This window comes from Dipodomys spectabilis, unplaced genomic scaffold (genome assembly GCF_019054845.1).
Source record: "Dipodomys spectabilis isolate Male_0828 unplaced genomic scaffold, ASM1905484v1 ptg000783l, whole genome shotgun sequence".
Taxonomy (NCBI): domain Eukaryota; kingdom Metazoa; phylum Chordata; class Mammalia; order Rodentia; family Heteromyidae; genus Dipodomys; species Dipodomys spectabilis.
Genome location: NW_024871460.1, coordinates 24836644 through 24856747, shown reverse-complemented (window position 1 = coordinate 24856747; position 20104 = coordinate 24836644). Strand labels below are relative to the sequence as shown.

The 20104-nt window shown below is 40.5% G+C and overlaps 2 protein-coding genes across 6 annotated transcripts in view; one reads left to right on the top strand and one right to left on the bottom strand.

The window, feature by feature from the left end:
- Positions 1 to 1541: 1541 nt before the first annotated feature.
- On the bottom strand, positions 1542 to 8683 carry Rbm12b (RNA binding motif protein 12B). 4 transcript variants are annotated; one of them, XM_042673230.1, is made up of 4 exons: positions 8506 to 8683; positions 8264 to 8333; positions 5524 to 5573; positions 1542 to 4971 (listed from the first exon to the last, which is right to left on the bottom strand). In XM_042673230.1, exon 4 carries the CDS (start codon positions 4941 to 4943, stop codon positions 2100 to 2102), a length of 2844 nt encoding a protein of 947 aa, XP_042529164.1. In that variant the 5' UTR covers positions 4944 to 4971; positions 5524 to 5573; positions 8264 to 8333; positions 8506 to 8683; the 3' UTR covers positions 1542 to 2099. The 4 variants fall into 4 exon arrangements, with proteins under 4 accessions (XP_042529164.1, XP_042529166.1, XP_042529165.1 ...); XM_042673232.1 differs by lacking the exon at positions 8506 to 8683 and having other exon boundaries at positions 1542 to 4558; positions 4592 to 4971; positions 8264 to 8399; XM_042673231.1 differs by lacking the exon at positions 8506 to 8683 and having other exon boundaries at positions 5524 to 8018; positions 8264 to 8399.
- Positions 8684 to 8852: 169 nt separating this feature from the next.
- Tmem67 (transmembrane protein 67) overlaps positions 8853 to 20104 on the top strand; it is a 53516-nt gene continuing 42264 nt past the window's right edge. The window contains exons 1-4 of one of the 2 annotated variants that reach the window (XM_042673228.1): positions 8853 to 8883; positions 9265 to 9438; positions 16760 to 16847; positions 19331 to 19419. In XM_042673228.1, the coding sequence (XP_042529162.1) occupies positions 19363 to 19419 (57 nt within the window). In that variant the 5' untranslated portion in view covers positions 8853 to 8883; positions 9265 to 9438; positions 16760 to 16847; positions 19331 to 19362. Of the gene's footprint in view, positions 8884 to 9264; positions 9439 to 16623; positions 16848 to 19330; positions 19420 to 20104 lie in introns of those variants that run through there. The other variant, XM_042673227.1, reaches the window with a different exon arrangement.

Genomic DNA, 20104 nt, shown 5'->3' with positions numbered 1-20104 from the left:
AAATACCGTTTCTTCCTATTTTGTTCATTATACTTGGTTTTAAGTATTCTATTATAAATATAATAATTTAAATCATCTTTTTAAACTATAGTTTATAGAGATCCTTTAAACTATATTGGAGTTTTTTTCAGTCAGATTTACCAATTATTAATTCTACTAGTAATTAGGATATTCACTATAAAAACAATCATAGAAACTTCAATAAGTTTCTTAGATTTTTTTTTTAACCAATGAAAAGTTGCCAAGTGCCAGTGGCTCACACCTGTAATCCTAGCTAGTCAGGAGGCTGAGATCTGAGGATCATAGTTTGAAGCCAACATGGACAGGGAAAGCCATGAGACTCTTAGTCCAATTAATCACAAAAAGTCAAAGTGGAGCTGTAGACTCAAGTAGTAGAGCACTACCTTTTGAGCGCAAAAAGCTTAGGGACAGCACCTAGAGTTCAATCCTCAGGACTGGCCAAAAAAACCCTGAAGGTTAACCCAAGAGATACTTTAATGTACTAATTGACCAAGTACTGACCAATAAACTTAATCCTATAATCAAGTTATCCAGTTCATAACTACTTTTGTAATATTAAATAATGATGCTATCAATAAAAATCTTACTCTCACCGTGGAAAGCCTCTGAATAAGAGAACTGAGAAACATTAATGTTTTATGTAAACTATTAGAAAGCCAACCAAATCAAATCAAGTTAGATGCACATTTTTGAATTAGAAAGCAGTATGTAACGTGAGAACCCCAAGAGAAACCCTGGAAACAAAGTCACATTTTCTTCTACAAATGGTTGAGCACTCTAGTTTTATCTTTACTATTTTAAAGCAACAATAGAAGTAAGAAAATATCATTTAACCCTGAAAATACTTTTAGTATGACCTTAATTTAAAAAATTTCATAAAATCAGATAGCAAAAGATTTTAACTGCAATCAGTGGTCTGTTTATGTTGAAAATGGCTCTAGGACAGGGTAACTGGCTTCAAGTAGGTTGTTGAAACTTTCTGGCTTCATATTTGATTTGTGGGACAAGTAAATAATAGGCACTAAGATCATGCATATAGTCAGTGCCTAACACTTATTAGGTTACCCCAAAATGTCAGACATTTGTATTACCTGGATGAAAGAAAATCTAATCCAGTACCTGAAAATTGCCTACACTGAATGTTGAATATTAAAGTCAAAATTAAACTTCACAAGTCTTACAGAGACACAAAGTTTTGAAGCTAAAACGTGAGAACCTAATAAACATACAAGGTGTATGAGTCTTGAGTAAATTCTTCCCAGAAAAAAAAATACCTATTTTATCAAACTCTTCCAAATATAAACCGATCCCATTTTTGTCTACTTTTTGTTAATCTTATTTGGTTAATAAGATATTCCACCCCCTTCCTAAGGCTGAAGCCTAAAATTAAAATATTCAAGAAACCATAAAACTAATCAGTGTTGGATCTCTTTCATCATAAGTGGAGTTGAATGTGCGCGTTGAAAACTTTATACTACCCAACTTCAACTATTTTTCCCTTTTATACAAATACAAGTTAGTCTATTTCAGTTGCGATTTTATTTTTTAAAAAACTGCAAGGTTATGAACACAAACTTTTAAGAATCTCCTAAGCTTTTTACATAAGTAAATTTCAAGTTCACAGTCTGTTCATTTTGAATTATTTATAATAGGAGACCTTAGTATGGTAGAATCTCAGACAAGAGGTTATTAATTCTGCAGACAGATAATAAAATGCCAAACCTGAACAGTCACTCACTATTTCCTTGGCTACAGATTGACTACAGAATAAAAGTGAATATAAAATTTTTCCTCTTCTATTACAACTCTATACAACTGTATCCATAACATTGGGAGGGGGGAAGACATACCCTTGGGAAACCTCATTAATTAGAGAAAATAAGGCATATGGAATTATAAGTTAGGGGAAAAAAGCAGCAATGTGCAAGTAAAACAAAACCAGATTCACATTCTATTTACATTTTTTATATTCACAGGTCAGAATTAAAATGTTTCACTAGATATTTTTAAAACACTATTTCAAATCTTCATTTTTACTGCATCAATACTGTGGGAAGGAAACAATTTAGAAATGCACTCTAAAGCAAAAGCAGCTTAACTTTGCGGGGCCCCACTGGCCTATCATTTAGATCTTTAATAGCAGCCATAGCTTCATTATAGTTTATCAAAGCAACAATGGCTTCTCCTGTAGGCAATCCTTGCTCATTATACTGTATTGAAATTGAATCAGGTATGATTCTATAACCATGGAAAAAGTCTAAGATTTCATTAACATTAGCTTTAAATGGAAGATTCACTATTTTAACAGGAGTTATTCTACCAGAACCACAATTTAATTTGGGGTCAGGCATAAATCTCCCTTCAGGATAACCTCCCATATTACGCTTTCCAAAATCAAGTTTGCCACCTTCTGGGCGACCAAAATTCACTAAAGGACGATGGCTTCTAAAATCCGCAGATGCACTCCTAAAATCCTCTCCAGGAGGTCTAAAATTGTCAGGAAGTCTGGGATCCTCCTCTGGAACGTCCCTGAGGTCCTCCGCAGGAAGCTGCCTGAAGTCTTCGTCAGAAGGGCATCTCAGATCATCTTCCGGGGGGCTCCTGAAGTCTTCATCAGGAGGGGGCCTAAAGTCCTCATTAGGAGGGCCTCTGAAGTCTTCATCTGGCATATGCCTGAAATCTTCCTCTTGGGAACGCCTGAAATGTTCCTGGGGTGGCCGCCTAAAGTGTTCCGGGGGTGGCCTCCTGAAGTGCTCCTGGGGCGGTCTCCTGAAGTGCTCCGGCGGCAGCCGCTTGAAGTGTTCTGGGGGTGGCCTCCTAAAATGCTCCTGAGGTGGTCGTCTGAAGTGTTCCGGGGGTGACCGCCTGAAGTCCTCCTCAGAGGAATGTCTGAAATCTTCCTCAAAGGGTCTCCTGAAGTCCTCCTCCCTATGGCACCTCAAGTCGTCCTCCTCCCAAGGACGCCTGAAACCCTCCTCTAGGGGTCGCCTTAAGTCCTCTTCAGGGGGCTGTCTGAAATCCTCCTCTGGTGGCCCCCTCCAGTCCTCCTCAAAAGGCCGTCTCCAGTTTTCCTCCCGTCTCCAGTTTTCCTCCCGTCTCCAGTTTTCCTCTTGTGGGTGCCTAAAGTCCTCTTGTGGGTGCCTAAAGTCCTCTTGTAGGCGCCGGAAGTTTTCTGCAGGAGGCCGCCGGAAGTATTCCTCCCGAGTGTGTCTATTATCCTCTGGGGAGAGCCTGAAGTCCTCTGGAGAGTGCCTGAAGTTTTCCGGAGGGTGCCTATTGGGCTGTCGGAAATGTCCCTGGGGATGCTTGAGGTTACCTGGATGCCTTAACTCCTCTACCTGGTATCTCCGGTCTTCAGAAGGGTCATATGAGTATACTGGTGAGTCTTTTGAGCCAAATAAATGGCACCGGTCATCTCTATCACGCGACTGGGAACAGGCTTGCATTTTGCCACTGGACATGAAAGAACAATTTATACCAAACTCCTGCATTTGTGCCTCCGTTATAAGTCTTAGTAATACCTCTGTCCCTAAGAATCTTCGGCGATTTAAACGTTCAGCTTTCATAGCCTGTTCTTCTGATTTAAATTTCACCAACGCTTCTCCCAGACCAACTCCTTTGTCATCATAAAGCAAGTAAATGTCATCCTCAGCAAGGGCAAAGCCTGCAAAAAACTTTTGCACCTCAACTTTTGTAACATCAAATGGAAAATTTCTTATATATATACAGAGTTTCTGGCCAGTGTAGTCCTCTTCTAAGTATTTTTGTGAAGCATGTCCAGTTCTCTCTTTCTCAATTGATCCTCGTCTCTTCTTTTCATAATATTCAATGAACTTCAGCATTTGTTTTCTAGAAACTGGGTCAATAAGAACTGGACGATACTGTAAAACAGTTTTATGTAAACTTAATGCTGTATTATAGTCTTTCTCAGTCTTAAACATCACAAAGGCATATCGTGACCTTCTTTCATCCTTATATAAAAACCTAATTTGTTCATCGGTCAGATCAGTCTCTCTAAAGAAATTTCTCAAATCTCTTTCATCAATACTTAGGGACAAATTTTTTAAGTGAACATAAAATCCAACAGGGGAGCGAGAGCGTGTTCTTCTGGGAGATTTAGAATGAGACCGTTTTCGGAAATGTCTATTATTAATTCCTCTGAGAGGATGTTCTTCAGATCGTACAGGAACACCTTCCTTAATTTCCTTACCACCAAACTCAATCCACTGTTGTTCTGAACCCTGCATTACTTCTATAAATCTTGAACCCATAAAACTTCTATGGCATTTAAGGCCTCCTGATGCATCAATACATGAAGCAAATTTTACTATGGCATCACCATTATTTCGGCCATCATGATGTTTTAAGAAAATGACTCCATCCACACACAGACCAGAGAAAAAGACACGTACGTCATCTTCATTAACTAAGTAAGGCAAACCTCGTAGAAACAAATAAGGATTCTCAGCCTTTGATGGCCTTGTCTTTCTTGGCCTTAAATCATCAAATCCTGTACCATTAGTATGAAATCCAGCATCTTGATTAACTGAAGAGCCATATCTAGAATTACTTTCATCTTTCTTCATTGCCTCAATAAAATTAGACCGTTTTCCAACCCCTGATGACCCAGATCCTCGTCGCCCTCTTCCTATACGATTAGTTCTTTTCATTTCTATAGTCTTCTGCATTTCTGCTTTGCTACTAAGAAAAAGCTCTACAGATGAATCTTTGATAAACCCTCCTGAACGACTTACAGCACGTCTTGCATCTTCATCTGTTGCAAATATAATAAAAGCCTCCCCAATTTCCCCTCCAATTATATGCACTCCTCCATCAGGAATAGTCAATCCCTTGAAGAAGTGACGAATATCCACAGGCCCCGCAATAAAAGGAAGCCCCAGTAAACGGATGACTACAGCCATGCTGAGCTCAAACCACAGCAATAATGACCTGCAGACAAAAAGGTACACATAATAGCAAGTCTTATTTCTTAAAGTACCTTAGCCCAAACTAAGCTTAGTAATTACTTGGTACCTGCCTCCTTCAGCATAGATCAATGAAAACAAGATACACATTCACAAAATATTGTTCTTATCTAATTTTTAGGCAAACAATTCACTTTCTCCTGTCTAAACACACAAATAAGCCAACTTGAAGTATTTCATATCACCTATCCTTTACAATAGGAACTTCACAACTTTCACATCTCCTTTGTAAATCTGCAAAATGCTACTTCACAAGACCAAACTACTTTCAGACTCTCAAACACATCTCCTAATGCAAAGTGAGAGCAATTAAGTTATTTTACCAACCACAATGAATTTTACATATTTAGAGAAGTCATCTGTGGTCAATATATAATTTCTGCCCATTATATTAAATTGCCTACCACTAGTATCACTGGCAAGACATAAACAACAGAAGCCATGAGTACTCTGACATATTAAATCTATTTGATTTTTGTCAAGTCTCTGTGAAAAGCCTTAAACTCTGATGTCTTACCTTTTCTTTTTATTTCTTGGAGACCTGTTAATTCTGTAAAAGCAACTTAACTGTGGAAAGAAAATGAAATATAATTAATCTTTGAACCCTGTAATTGGTCTCATGCCAGGGTAGGATATCCATTTCAGAATAACCTACCAAAAGTGAAAACAATTAGAATTATGGGTATAACAAAATCATTTTGTTTCAAGGGGAAATTAATTAGCCTCTGCAAAAAGTAAATATAAAACCCAAGTAGATATCTTCAAATAATGAACAATAAAAATGTGCTGAAAATTGTACTACATGAGTAGAAGGAGCAATGGTAGTAAGAAGCGTGTATTAACTACCAAGCTCATTTAGTTATATCTTAAGGTCAATGCATTTTAACGTTTTATATCCACTTAAAAAAAAAAAACTTCTACAAGTAAAATATCAGTATAAACACAAAATTAAATCCTTCCCTATCACTCCCCAGTGAAAATTCAAATATCTAGTTCATATTTATGTTCATCTCTCTTGCCATTCTCCTCCCTTACAAAAGACCAACTCAAATTAATAAAGCATCCATTTAACATGATAAAATAGCAAAGCTTGAAATTCAAAAATCAGCTTTTAAATAAATCCAAATCAATGGCTTTCCAAATTTTATGATTCCAAAGTAACCAAGATAAATACTAAAAGTCAAAAAAATCTCAGCACCACTCTTTACCTGATATGCTTAAAGCAATACCATTAAAACTAATCTAAAACAAAACATAAAATGTTGTAACTATGGAATCTAATTATGCCAATAACCTTAAGGCACTTCAACCATCCTGTACAACACTGAGGAACCTAAATAACAATGTAGAGAAGCAGAAACATACTAAAAATACAATTAACTTGAAATACAAAGATTACCAGTATGAACTCCTAAATAACTTAAGGAAACTTGTACCTAACACTTTCATGTATATGTGAACTAACAAGACTTAATGAAGTCTCACCAAATGAGACGTGTAAATTAATAATTATAATTAACATGTCTTTAATGATCAAACACCGCTTTAGTCTATCCCTTACACCTAAGTACCACTATCACACAAAGGTCTGAAAGGCTATCCTTTAAGAAGGATCTATAAACTTTTTGAGCTACAAACTGATCTAGTAAAGATATTCAATTACTTGGTACATGCTACCTCCAAAATCAGTGTGGTTTGCTATTAAAATATCTGCACAGTACTAGAAAAGAAAATGAAGTAATAAGCCTGGTTTCAAAAAAGTGTTCACATTAATATGTCAACGAAAGCTATAAAATGGCTTCTTGAAAACTTGTCCACGTGAAAATTCCAATATTCCTATTTAGTCTCTTTTAACTTTAAAAATATTTTGGGAAGCAACATAATGCATGTCATTTTGTCTTCCCTAATTAAAATAAATAAATCCACCTACAAGTAAACATTTTTTCAACAATTGTCAAATTGTTGAAACACACATCCTAACTTAAATTTTATCTAATCATCTTAACTAAGACAATTTGTTTTATTAGCACAAACCTCATGAATTCCAATTCAAGACTAGTTTGTTTTAATTTGCCAGTTAAATATAACTAATGCTTACACATCTTTGACTTTCAATAGTAATGTACTAATGTTATCATTTATCCTCCTACAGCAACATCTGGACCACTTCTAATACCAGCTCTCAAAAAATGAGTTTCTCTTGCAGTGCCAACATGCTACAGTCCTTAAGCAAAATCGCCAGAAACTCTATTAACACATTAGACTGCACAAAAATCCCCTACACACACACACAAATTACCCTACCTGTAGTTTTTTTTCTAGTTATGAATGCAAAAATGTTTGTGACTTTAATGCTGTGATTTAGAAGCACAAGCTCACGTAAGTGTAAGAACATTTTAAGTAACTGCTGGCTTTTACACAGTGACTCATCCTAATCAATCACCAGTGTGGCTAAACAATATGAAATGTGCATCTTCTAATCAAGACTGAGAGGAACCCAGGAGACTGAATTTCACAGGCATTATGTCAGATCCACTTGACTAGTGACTAGCAAGTACAAGTCATTTTCCAGACGTGATGAGGGAGAGTAAAAACTTTTCACTCTTCTTCTGCGAGACTACTTAAACCCAGTCAGTCAACGTGAAGCACATTCAAATTCTAAACGAGAAGTCTCCCTGCAGAGAAAATCATCATCATCATCATCATCATCATCTACCCCCAGGCCACATTCATTCTTTCCGATCACCTGCCTTTTGATACGTGGATGGTTAACATTAAAAACCAAAGGCGTCGTGACCACGGCCGGCCACCGATCCCGGGAAAACTGTGCGGGGAGACGAGTCCACAGGGGTACAGGAGTTCCCGTTAACTTCCATCATCGTCCCAAGGCACCGATTTCTCGGCCTTCTGTCAGCACTCCGGGGGGGTCAGAGCTTCTTTTGGTCTCCTTCTTCTGCCCTTCTTCTTCGCCAGGCCAAGTTGCTACGACGGGATCGGCTGCGGTCGCCGGACCTTCGGCCACAATCCAGCCTTCCAGTTAACCAGGACCGCCCAACCTCCGCGCCGGTCCGCGCCGGCCGCCCCGGGGCGCACGGCTGCACCCTCACGCGCCACGGGCCCCGGTGGGCCCCGCATCTAGCCGGAACGCCCTTTGACCCCCTGACCCCCGCCGCCCACTTCGAGCCGGAGGAGTCGGGCCTGCCGACCTTCTCCGGCCACCACCAGCTACCATGACAGAGCAAAGGAAAAGGAAATACCTAGGCGAGCCTTCCAGATCTTCACTGTCACGCTCCCCGGGAAGCGCGCGCGCACACCACCTCCGGGAAGCTGACGGGAGAGGGAGAGTCGGGGTACAGCGAGGGGGGGGCGCCCCGACGCCGCCCGGCCCGCGGCCCCGCCCTCCTGCACGTCCGCCGCGGCCCCGCCGGCCGCTCCCCCGCTCCCCCCGTCCCCGGCGCCCGGGGAGGCTGCGGAGCCCTCGGCCGTGAGCAACACACACCGCTGCGGCCCAGTTCGTCACCCCGGGCCGGGGCTGACGCGCTCCTCGTCGCAGCTGCCTCCACGGAACAGGAAAAGCCCTCAGCCAGCCGGCGGCGAGGAAGATGGCGCCCACTCTCCCCTCGCGCTCGGACAAACGGACGTACAGTTTGTCTGCCCATGCGCGCTCTCCCGGCGTAACCCGCTTCCTCCTCAGCGTGTCTGGCGGCGCACGCGCAAGCGCGCACGCCGGGCGCGACGCTTTCCCCGTTGTCAAGGGAAAGGGAGGCGGCGCCTCGGAAGGTGGGGGGGGGGGGATGGAGGGGTGGAGACAGGGGGACTACTGCGCATGCTCAGTTCCCAGCCATCCCGCGAGCCAGATCAATTGGGAGACTATAAAGTTAGCTGGTGCGGGGGGGGGGGGGGGGGGGGGGGGGGGGGGGGGGGGGAGGTGGCTCACATTTGTAATCCTAGCTACTCCGGAGGCGGAGATCTCAGAATCACGGGTCAGAAGCCAACCCGATTAAGAAAACTCCTTGAGAATCTTAGCTGCAAGTAACCAGCAAAAAGCCGGACGTGTGGGTGTGGCTCCGGTGGTAGAGCACCAGCCTTTTTTCCTGTTCTTTTTTTTTTTTAATTTTGAATAATATTTTTACAATATCGATGAACAAAATAGCAGTTTTACATCTTTGGGATGCATAGTAATAGCAACTTGTCATTTATATGGCATCTCCCTGAAGCACACTGTTTCTAAAATGATTTGGTTCCATTTTCCTGACAGATTCACCATAATCATCCCCATGCCTACACAAGAAATCTGAAGATGAGAGAGGATGAGTAAAAGACAGCACTGTTCATCATGCCAAGAGCACCAGCACTGAGTGTAAACCCGGTGTTTGGATACGGGCAAAAAAATGAAAGAGTCGTCAACTGGTAGGTGTCAAGAAAATCTGAGGTAAGTACACAAATCGTAATACACAGAACAAACATTAGATTCTTTCAGCAGCTAAGGGAAAAGATGTAAAAGAAAAAAAAAAAAAGTGGGCGATTTGGCTTTCTGTGCTGCTGTTACCACAGGTTTGAAAGCATTTTCTGAAAGGTTCTTGAAAATTCCAAAAGGCCATTTACTACCTTATGTTTACCTTGAACAAAGCCAACATCGAAGAGCCTAATACATACATTTTTAAACAATCCTTATAGACATGAATAAGCTTGTGATATATCTTTTTTAAATTTGTTATTCCAACAGATGGATGTACCAATCCAGAAAATTGAGAAATGGAAAGTACAATTACAGGCGTGTTTTGTGAGGCTTGCTCTGCAGTAGATTGTGATCAACTTTGTGCTTGGCTTTATTATTCTCAAATAATGAAGCAGCCCATCACACTTTGTAACTGCATTTATGGCAAATTAAAAGCTCACTAAGAAAACAAATTACATTTTAAAGATACTGATGTAAATGAATTTTGAATCCCTGTCTCAAAATACCTATTCTCAAGTGATAGGTTGTGAGAATAAGAATAGTTAAATAAGTAGTTAATAAGTAATTAAATAAGTAGTTAATGAGTAGTTAAATAAGAATAAAAAATAATTCCTATATACTCTTAGGAGAGGAACGCAAAGGCACAATGACTATGTGTCTCTGATCACATAAAATAATACTTGTCCAAGTGAACTGCAGGGAATGGAAACAAGAGGTTTATCATTGTTGTTGTTTTTGTTTTTCTTTTTGTCTTGTTTGTTCATCTTTGGGAGCATAAAGGGGAGCATAGAAATGGAGTTGTTAATGTATAATACCCCACAAGTGAGAAAATCCACCACAGAAGCACTTTAAAGGTGACAAACGAGTTTTATTAGTTGGTCTACAACCTGTCCTGGGTTACACCTCAGTACTAGGAGTAACTGCAACCTCTAAGGTGGGTTTTTTTTTTCTTTTCCTTCCTTCCTGCTCTCCACAGTCTCCAGCGGCCCCTCCAACTCTCCTCTGGCCTTTCAGCCTGCCAGCCTGTCAGCTCTAATTTCCCAGTTCTTCTGATCTAAATTAGAACAGTTAGCACTATATGTTTAATTGTTTCTGGGTCTGGTTCTCTATTTTACTGTGAACCCCTAGGAAAAGCACCCTTCCTTTTGACAAATATCCATCTCCTAGAAGTGTGTAGTTCCTAGAAGTGTTTCAAAACCAATATAACTCCCCACAAAGCGTAGGTTCATTTTGAGTTCTCATGTAGGCTATTTCCTAGGGATAATGTGTGTCTTATTAAGTTTAGCAATTCAACACATAATATAGTCTTTGTGATAGCCAGATTTCTGGTACCAACCTCTTCACAAAGCACTAGACTTCCACAACTATTTCTCAGCTATACTTCCCTATTTTAGTAGACAAACTAAATTCGTCTTTTCACCCAAATTTCCCTCCCTTGAGACTGGGAAGGTGGCTCAGTGGTAGAGCGCATGCCTTGCATGCCAGAGGCCCTGGGTTCGATTCCTCAGCACCACATAAGCAAAAAGAAAAAAGCCGGAAGTGGCGCTGTGGCTCAAGTGGTAGAGCGCTAGCCTTGAGCTGAAGAGCTGAGGGACAGCGCCCAGGCCCAGAGTTCAGGCCCCATGACCGGACCCAAAAAAACAAAAGAACAAACCAAATTTCCCTCCCTTATCTTTTAGCTGCCCCCACCCTCACCATGATTTAGTCTTGAGGAAAGACCTAAACTAATTGTAATTTTTGCATCTCTAAATGATTTCCCTTCTAATTACCCACTGTGTCTTTTCAAATTATTACTTACTGTTACATATTCTTTATTTAGAATACCAATCCTTCTTGTCTTATCTGCTCTCTACACAAGGATTTATTCACAGCTTTACTCATCTCATTTCTTTTCTTTCACACTTAAAAAAAATGATATTCCCTTTGAGGCATCTTCTAATGATTCTTTGATGTAAGACCTTGGCTCCTTCCTGATCAAGAGAAAAATATACTTTTCTCCATTTTTTTTTCTTTTGAATCTCTGTTTTTTATTGATCAGTTTCTTTTGACTTACATATTGCCTTATCCCTAAAAACATTTTCTTGCTTAGTTGTTTCTTTTGCCTTTATCACAATATATAGTTTTAGAATTTTAAAATCTGGTGCTTATTTTGTATCAACACAGCTCTGCGGTTTTCTTCTATCCCAACCATTACCATGGAACTGCACTTTAACAGGTAACTAATGATCTCCAGTTACCCAAATCAAAGACTTTTCTCCATTTTAGCTTCTTGACCTTACTGCAGCATTTATATTATGAAGAGGCACACCATTATATTTAAGCAGCTCCTACAATTGAGCTAACAATTCAATTTTTTCTGCAAATTGCAAACTGAGTCTTAAGATTTTAACGCCAAATTTTGCCTTCATTTAATCATCATTGCTGAGTAGATTTATTTTTATATTGTAAGGCATGGACCAGTGTCAATTTCCTACTAGGTATTCACTGTCTTTGAACCTGTTCTCTCACTGTCTTTGGTCTGCTTCTTTCTAAATTGTCATTAAATTATAATCTACTAATATCTTCTGCATTTGTTAATGAATCTTAATTGGGTAACTTTGGGCATGTTTCTAAACCTGATAAATGAAAATAGTTGTAGTTCTTGATACAACTTGTAGGGTTGTTAGACGATTAAAATGACACATGGAAGGAGTTTAGCCCAAGACATATTACTGAGAAAGGATTTGTTTTCCTGATTAGAGAAAGGATTTGTTTTCCTGGTTCAATTTCTGTCTTTCTTCCTGTCTTAAACTTGAATGTTGCTATCTGGTAAATGGCAGTCATACTGCAGTTTTAAGGGGGAAAGCCAGAAAACTGCAGAGATAATTATCTGACATCACTGTACAAACACCTTCAAATTGTATTTATTTTTGCTTAAGCTATGGTGAAAGAGCTGACATTGCCTGGTTCTGTTACTTGCAACGAAAATACCCCTGATGATACAGTTTCAAAATTATGCCTTTACTAACATTCTTTTCTGCTGTCATCACAGTTTATATAAATCAATCCATAGTATCTCCCGTTATCTCCAACTTAACTGTGGTTGTATATTTCAAGTCCTTGACCACAGACAAACTCTCACTAGGTGCAATAGCCACTGGTCTTAGACAATTACATGTGTGTGGTCTATAATGGCTGTATCACTTTGTGTAATGTGTCCATTTTTATTTACATTCCATAGAGTAGCTTCTTAATACAGTGGAAAGATGACAAATTTTAGGCCTGACCAAATAAAAGTCTAGTTTCAACATCTCCTGAAACTTAACTTTTTGATAGCCCGTTTTTCCCAATTAGGAATAGTCTTTCCATAAAACGTTGTTCTAAAGAATTAAGATTAATGTTGTTAAGTGCCTAGCAAAGTGCAGAATATGGTACAAATAGAAAATAAGGGTACATAGGAGCTGATTTTATTGCTTTAATTACACAGTAGGCAATAAGAAAATATTATTGCTCTAAAACCTTCCCATGGAGTATATAACATTATATACTTTATCAAAGAAAACTAGATTTAAAACTCACCCATATAAAGCTTTTACTGCTTTTACAGATTAGTCCCTATTTGGACCCTATTTCTTTTTTGTCTTCATTAATACTTATGTAGTCACAGTCTTTTATATAGAAAGATTAAATGCTGGGCTGGGAAAGTGGCTTAATGGTATTGTGCTTGCCTAGCAAACATGAAGCTTACCTAGCATACATGAAGCTCTGGGTTCAATTCCTCAGTTCCACATGAACAGAACAAAAGCTAGAAGTGACGCTGTGGCTCAAGTGGTAGAGTACTAGCCTTGAGCAAATATAATAGAAGCTCAGAGACAGTGCTCATGCCCTGAGTTCAAGCCTCAGGACTGGCAAAAAAACAACAGAAAGATGTCCTTTTCTCTCTAAATTTTTCACTGCAACAAACACAGCAATTACTCAAAAAAATTTTTATTTTTATTTTTTTGTCAGTTGTGGGGCTTGAACTCTGGGTTTGGGCGCTGTCCCTGTACTCTTCAGCTCAAGGTGATGCTCTACTGTTTGAGCCACAGTACCACTTCTGGTTTTCTAGTGGTTTATTGGAGATATGAGTCCCATGCACTTTCCTGCCCAGGCTGGTTTTGAACCACGATCCTCAGATCTCAGCCTCCTGAGTAGTTAGGATTACAGGCATGAGCCACTGGTGCCCGGCTAAACATATTTGTATTTTTAGACTTTCTCTTTGAGGAACAGATTTCAGACTATACACCTCTGTGTCATAGATAATGATTGCTGTGTGCTGTTTTTTTGAGGAAGGCCTAATGGTAAATAAGTTATCTAACTTCTCTAGATGCACTTTCCACATCCATTAAACACACACAGATTATAAAAGGACAAATTATTATTATTATTATTGCAAAATTTGTACTTTCTTGGGAAAGCAAAATCAAGTTAATATTTCTAAATGATGTAGCTTCAAATGTTCCAGGTTATTTTATTGGGGGAGAAAGTGAGAGTTAAAATACAACAATAATCTGAATGAATACAACAAAATATAAATGAGATTTAAATATTAATTTTTTTACCAAAATATTTGAAAGCTAGTCTCCAAGGTTGTCTCCTTGAAATACAACATCGTGGCACATGTAGATTTACTTTAAAAAAACAATTAGGCTGATTTCTTTTTCTTTTTCTTTTGTCGGTCCTGGGGCTTGAACTCTGAGCCTGGGGGCTGTCCCTCAGCTCTTCAGCTCAAGGCTAGAGCTCTACCACTTGAGCCACAGCACCACTTCCAGCTTTTTCTGCTTATGTGGTGCTGAGGAATCGAACCCAGGGCCTCATGCATGCAAGGCAAGCACTCTACCACTGAGCCACCTTCTCAGCCCAGGATTATTTCATTTTAAGCACATGATTTTCTAGGTTCAAAACAATGAAAGTAGAAAAACAAAAGTCTCAAAGGAAAGTTGTTGTTTTTTCCCAGTTATTAAGCTATGGTAATATTACAATATTGCATATTTAAATCAGTGAGATATTTTGTGGTGCCAGGGATCAAACCCAGTACCTGGGTCATCGTAGGCAATCACCCTTCTACTGAGCTGTACCCTAAGCCCTCGAAATTGTAACTGTGCTATTTGGGAGGCTGAGCTCTGAGGATCACGGTTCAAAGCCAGCCTGGCCAGAAAGATCCTTGAGACTTTTTTTTTCAGTCCTGGGGCTTGAACCCAAGACACCTGGGTGCTGTTTTTGAGCTCCTTTTGCTCAAGACTACCATTCTACCAGTTGAGCCACAGTGCTACTTCCTGCTTTTTCTGTTTATGTGTTACTGAGGAATCAAACCCAAGGCTTCATGCATGCTACGCAAGCACTCTACCACTAAGCCATATTTCCTTGAATTATGACCTCTAAAGAGGGAGACAATCCTTCAAGGCACAGTTAAAGGTGACAAAAAATTATTTACGCTATTTACACCAGAAAGGGGCCTGCAACTACCTTGTCCTGAGCTAGATACCCAGAACTAAGAGCAGCCTCTACCACAAAACCTCCATGCTTCCAGTGGGCAGCCCCGACCTTTATTAGTTGGTCTACAAACCTCCAAAGGGGAAGGCTTTTCCTTTTCTTTCCTTCCTCCTCTGCACACCTCTCCACTCTCCACAGGCCTGTCCTGTTCTCTCCAGTTGGTGCCTTTCCACAGACCTCTCTAGAGGAAGATCCTAAGTGACCTCTTGAGGAGGTCCCAAAAGGCTTCTCCAGGAAGCCCCGAATGACCTTTTGAGGAGGCTTACCCTGCCTCCACAGACCTGCCCTGCTCTGCTGTGGCAGGCTTTCCCCTCCAGCTCTCTCTTCACTCTAACAGGACTCACAGTTTCATGTGCCTAAAGGTTTCCAACCACCATTCATACCCCTCCCCCAAGCTGCCCCTGCGGGGTTTGACACCCCACCCTCTCCAGCAGTACATTCATCCCCCCCCCTATCAGCGGCATGCCCCGCCTCTCCGGTGGCACACCCCGGGGGTAGCAATGTCAGTCTCTGGAGACCCAGCCCCCTCCAGTCTGCAGAGCAGTGAGGCTGGCTTCTTGATGCCCCGCCCCTTCCAGGGGCCATGGGTCCACCCATAGATGAGGGGGCAAAGCTGATTCCCCGGGTTATTACACTTGAGACTCTTATCTCCAATTAACCACCAGAAAACTGGAAGTGGAGCAGTGGCTCAAAGTGATAGAGGGCTAGCCTTGAGCAAAAAGAGCTTAGGGACAGTGTCCAGGCCCTGAGTTCAAATCCCATGATAAACAACAACAAAAAAAAATGTTGTCAGTAATTCCCTTTTCTTAGTGCCAGTCCTTCACCTCTCAAGGGTGAGGGATAGTTTTCAGGGTAGTATCTAGACAGCCCAGATAGCGAAGATAAAAGAAATAGAAAGGGAGATGAAAGAGCAACAGCAGGTGACAGGAGAGAGTAGAAGAGAATGAGAACTAGCATTTGTAAACATTATAGGTCTTTATTTTGCTTTTTAAACCCAACATTTGTCAACATACATTTATTTCCCATGAAAACTGCATAGTGTGGATACATTCTGACATAAATATTATTTAATTGTTTCATAAAACTACTTTTATTTGGTGCCTGGAGTGGGGCTTGAACTCTGCCCCCCTTAACTGTTGCTCAATGCTAGGTGTTCTATCACTTGACCCATACCTTCATTCCTACTTTTGGCGTGTGTGTGTGTGTGTGTGTGTGTGTGTGTGTGTGTGTGTGTGTGTGTGTGTGTGTGTGTGTGTGTGTGTGTGTTTAATCGGAGATGAGAGTTTCCAGGACTTACCTTGCTAGAGCTCTCTTGGAACAGCTAGCCTCAGTGAATAGCAGGGATTAAATATGGTTGAGCCACCAGCGAGTCTGGATGACAGTTCTTAGATTTGGTTTAGTTGTTCTAATCAGATATTCCTTTGCTGTGCTATTGTTTCCGGAGTCTCAGCCATGCAAGGCATTCCTTAAGGATTAAATAGGTGCCTGCCTGGGTCTCTGGGAGGCAGCACCTTCCCGCGCGTCCTGTAGCCTAGCAACCAACCAGTCAGCCGGGATTCCCGGAACCTGAATGATCCAATCAGCTTGGCGGAGTCGCCGCAGCGCCTGCCGGGAACCTGGAGACTGCGCAGTTGCGGGTGTGGGTACCATGGAGACGCGCGCTGGGGCTGAGGTAGCCATGGCGGTTTGGTCCGTCTTATCCGCCAGGGCTGTGACTGCGTTCCTCCTCATGGTCCTCGGTCGCGTCTCACTGACCCAGGCCTTCTCCTTTCCTTTCCGGAAGCCGGAGTCCTGCGGCCACGACCAGTATTTCGATATCTCTGCGCTCTCCTGTGTGCCGTGTGGAGCCCACCAGAGGCCAGATGCCCGGGGTGAGATGATTCTGGGCTGGACCTGACCAAAGTAACATCCCGCCTTGTACTAGTGACAGGAAAGATGAGAGAGGAAATGGGAAGTAGCATCGATAAACGTTGATATCCCTTCATTTTGCTTTGTAGATCTCCAAAATTTAGAACCCCTTACGTATGACTGGTCCAGTCTCTTTACTGAACATTTAACGAAACTGAAGCCCAGGGACGCTGGGACATGGTCGGTGTCACCCAAAATGGAAACTGGGAGAATTCACCAGGCCACCCTCACAGTCTCAGCCCATGCATTTCCTGTATATAGTTTTCCTAGTAAGATTGTGTTCACTTTTATTGTGCAACGTTTCTGATTGCTCTTAAAATCTTTATAAATCGGGCTTATTTTTCCTCCTAAAACGTATACTATTTGTTCTCAGTTCTCACTAAAACTTCCCAGGATACATCTTTTCCCATAAGTGAAAGTCTTAAAATGTTTTCAGTCTTAAATTAGCCATCCATGGAATTAACATTTTCAGATTTAATATATCCTTTTGAAGTCATTGCGTGGTGCACATTATGCTGTCCGGGTTAGGAAATATGGATGAGAAAACATTTCAATCTATAACATGTAAGGCCTGAACATTAATTGGTTTCATATTTATGAATGGAGATAACTGTATGTGTTGTGCTACATAGACTCCCATGGGTAATGTTTCCACTTAAACAGCCCCTTAGAGAATGCTGCCATGCTATCCTTGTCTATCTAGCTGAATAATTATCTTTTTTTTTTTTTTTTTTGGTCGGCCGTGGGGCTTGAACTCTGGGCCTGGGCGCTGTCCCTCAGCTCTTCAGCCCAAGGCCAGCGCTCTACCACTTGAGCTAGCGCGCCACTTCCGGTTTTCTAGTGGTTTATTGGAGGTAGGAGTCTCATGGTCTCTCCTGCCCGGGCTGGCTTTGAACCGCGATTCTCAGATATCAGCCTCCGGAGTAGCTAGGATTACAGGCGTGAGCCACCAGCGCCCGGCCTGAACAATTATTTTTTTTTTTTTTTGTCGGTCGTGGGTCTTGAACTCTGGGCTTGGACACTGTCCCTCAGCTCTTCAGCTCAAGGAGAACACTCTACCACTTGAGCCACAGCGCCATTTCTGGTGTTCTGATGGTTTATTGGAGATAAGAGTCTCACGGACTTTCCTGCCCCGGCTGGCTTTGAACCGTGATCCTCAGATCTCAGCCTCCTGAGTAGCTAGGATTACAGGATGAGCCACCTATGCCTGGCTGAATAATTATCTTCTAATGTGTACTGACTACCTTTTGAAACAGAGGCTAATTTATTTGAGAGAAGTCAAATTTCCTAATAAGACTGAATTAAAATGAATTAAATGTTTATGGTTTAATGACATAAATGTATATTTTTCTTTTTTTCAATAGAGGTTAAATAGCTTTTAATAATTTAGTTTTGCTTTAACTTAAATAGTAGCAATGTGATACCCACTATTGCCAGATATATCTCTAAGAATTTTACATATAATATAGAATTCATTGTGATAGGTACTGTTCTTTTCTTCAGATACAGAGAAAGAAACTCAGAAACTTGCTCAATGTGATGCAGCTAAGTAGGAGAACTAAGACTGGAACTCAAGAAGTCTAATTTTTAGAATTTTGAAACCAGACAATATTGGCTCCAGAGTTTTTCTTTTTCTTTTTCTTCTGCCAGTCCTGGGTCTTGAACTCACAGCCTGGGCACTGTCCCGGAGCTTCTTTTTGCACAAAGCTAGCATTCTACCACTTGAGCCACAGCACCACTTTTGGCTTTTTCTATTTATGTGGTACTGAGAAATCAAACCCAGGAAGCACTCTACCACTAAGCCACCTTCCCAGCCCTCCAGAATTTTTCTGTTAACCAATATGTACAATTTCTCAAGATTTTAAGAATTATTAAAAGTTCTGCTAGGCAGTTGGTAGCTCACACCTGTGATCCTAGTTACTCAGGATGTTGATGTCTGAGGATCTCCTTTAAAAGCCAGCCAGGCAAGAAATTTTCTGATTCTTTTATCTCCAATTAACCACTAACAAGCCAAAAGTGGAGCTATGACTCCAAATGGTAAAGCACTAACCTTGAACAAAAAGAAAGGCTCAGAGTCAGCACCCAGGCCCCAAGTTCAAGCCCCAGGACTGGCACATACAAAGAAAGTTCTCTCTGTTGGAGTTTCTTTTTATTTCTCAAGTACAAAATTGACTGTTTGATGCATCAGTGGCTCACACTGTAATCCTAGCTACTCAGGAGGCTGAGAAATGAGGATCAAGGTTCGAAGCCAGCTCAGGCAGGAAAGTCTGTGAGTCTCTTATCTCCAGTTAACCACCAGACAACCAGAAGTGGCTCTGTGGCTCAAGTAGTAGAGCACTAGCTTGGTGATGAAGAGCTCAGGGAAAGCACCTAGGCCCAGAGTTCAAGCCCCACGCCTTATAAAATAATAAAAAATAAAATAAAAACTTGACTCTTTTCATTTTAGGAACTTCATGTGTTTGCCTACCAGGATTTCAGATGATCTCTAATCTTGGAGGATCTGCCATTACTTGTAAAAAGTGCCCGGAAAACATGGTATGAAAGAATTTAAAGTTACTTTTTTGGGAGATGTAATAAGTGTCTTTAACTTCAATATAGCATTTACTTCATTTCCCACAAACTTTAAAATGATTAAGCCAACTTTATACTTACTAGAATATATTTTGAAAAGTAAACTTAGAAAAAAGTTACAGAAATATATCTCATTAATGTTTAGTCTGCTGTAAACAAAACAAGGCCTAAAATTTTGTACTTTTAATTTTTCCTCATAAAGTAACTCAGTTATAAGGAAAGTAGACAAGTATCACATATGTGGAACAACTAAGGATATTCATTGGTATACATTAAGTCAGTGTTATAGACTTACTGTGTCAACAGTTTTATTTGAGGATTGATGTTCATAATGGTATCTAAAGTAATAAGTTTGTGTAATGCCAACTGTATCAAGAAATAGTTAAATTATGTCTTGCTGTTTTCTTGCATGTCATTATATAATTTGGGGGAAAATAGTAAATAGTGCTTATTATATAGGATAATTCTAAGCTAAAATACATTTTCTGATCATTTTTAGAAATGCTCTGAGTGATACTTCCGATTTTTGTAGTAATGTTTCTTCTCATTGTCATACTAAAATAAATCTGAAAACTTAATGGAAAGTTACCAGTTGGGCCAATTTAAAGGTCTTCATTATGGCTATATCTGGTTGTCATTTTGATATTTT

Excerpts from the sequence above, each read along its gene's own strand:
- Rbm12b (XM_042673230.1), bottom strand. The coding sequence starts at position 4,943 with ATGGCTGTAGTCATCCGTTTACTGGGGCTTCCTTTTATTGCGGGGCCT.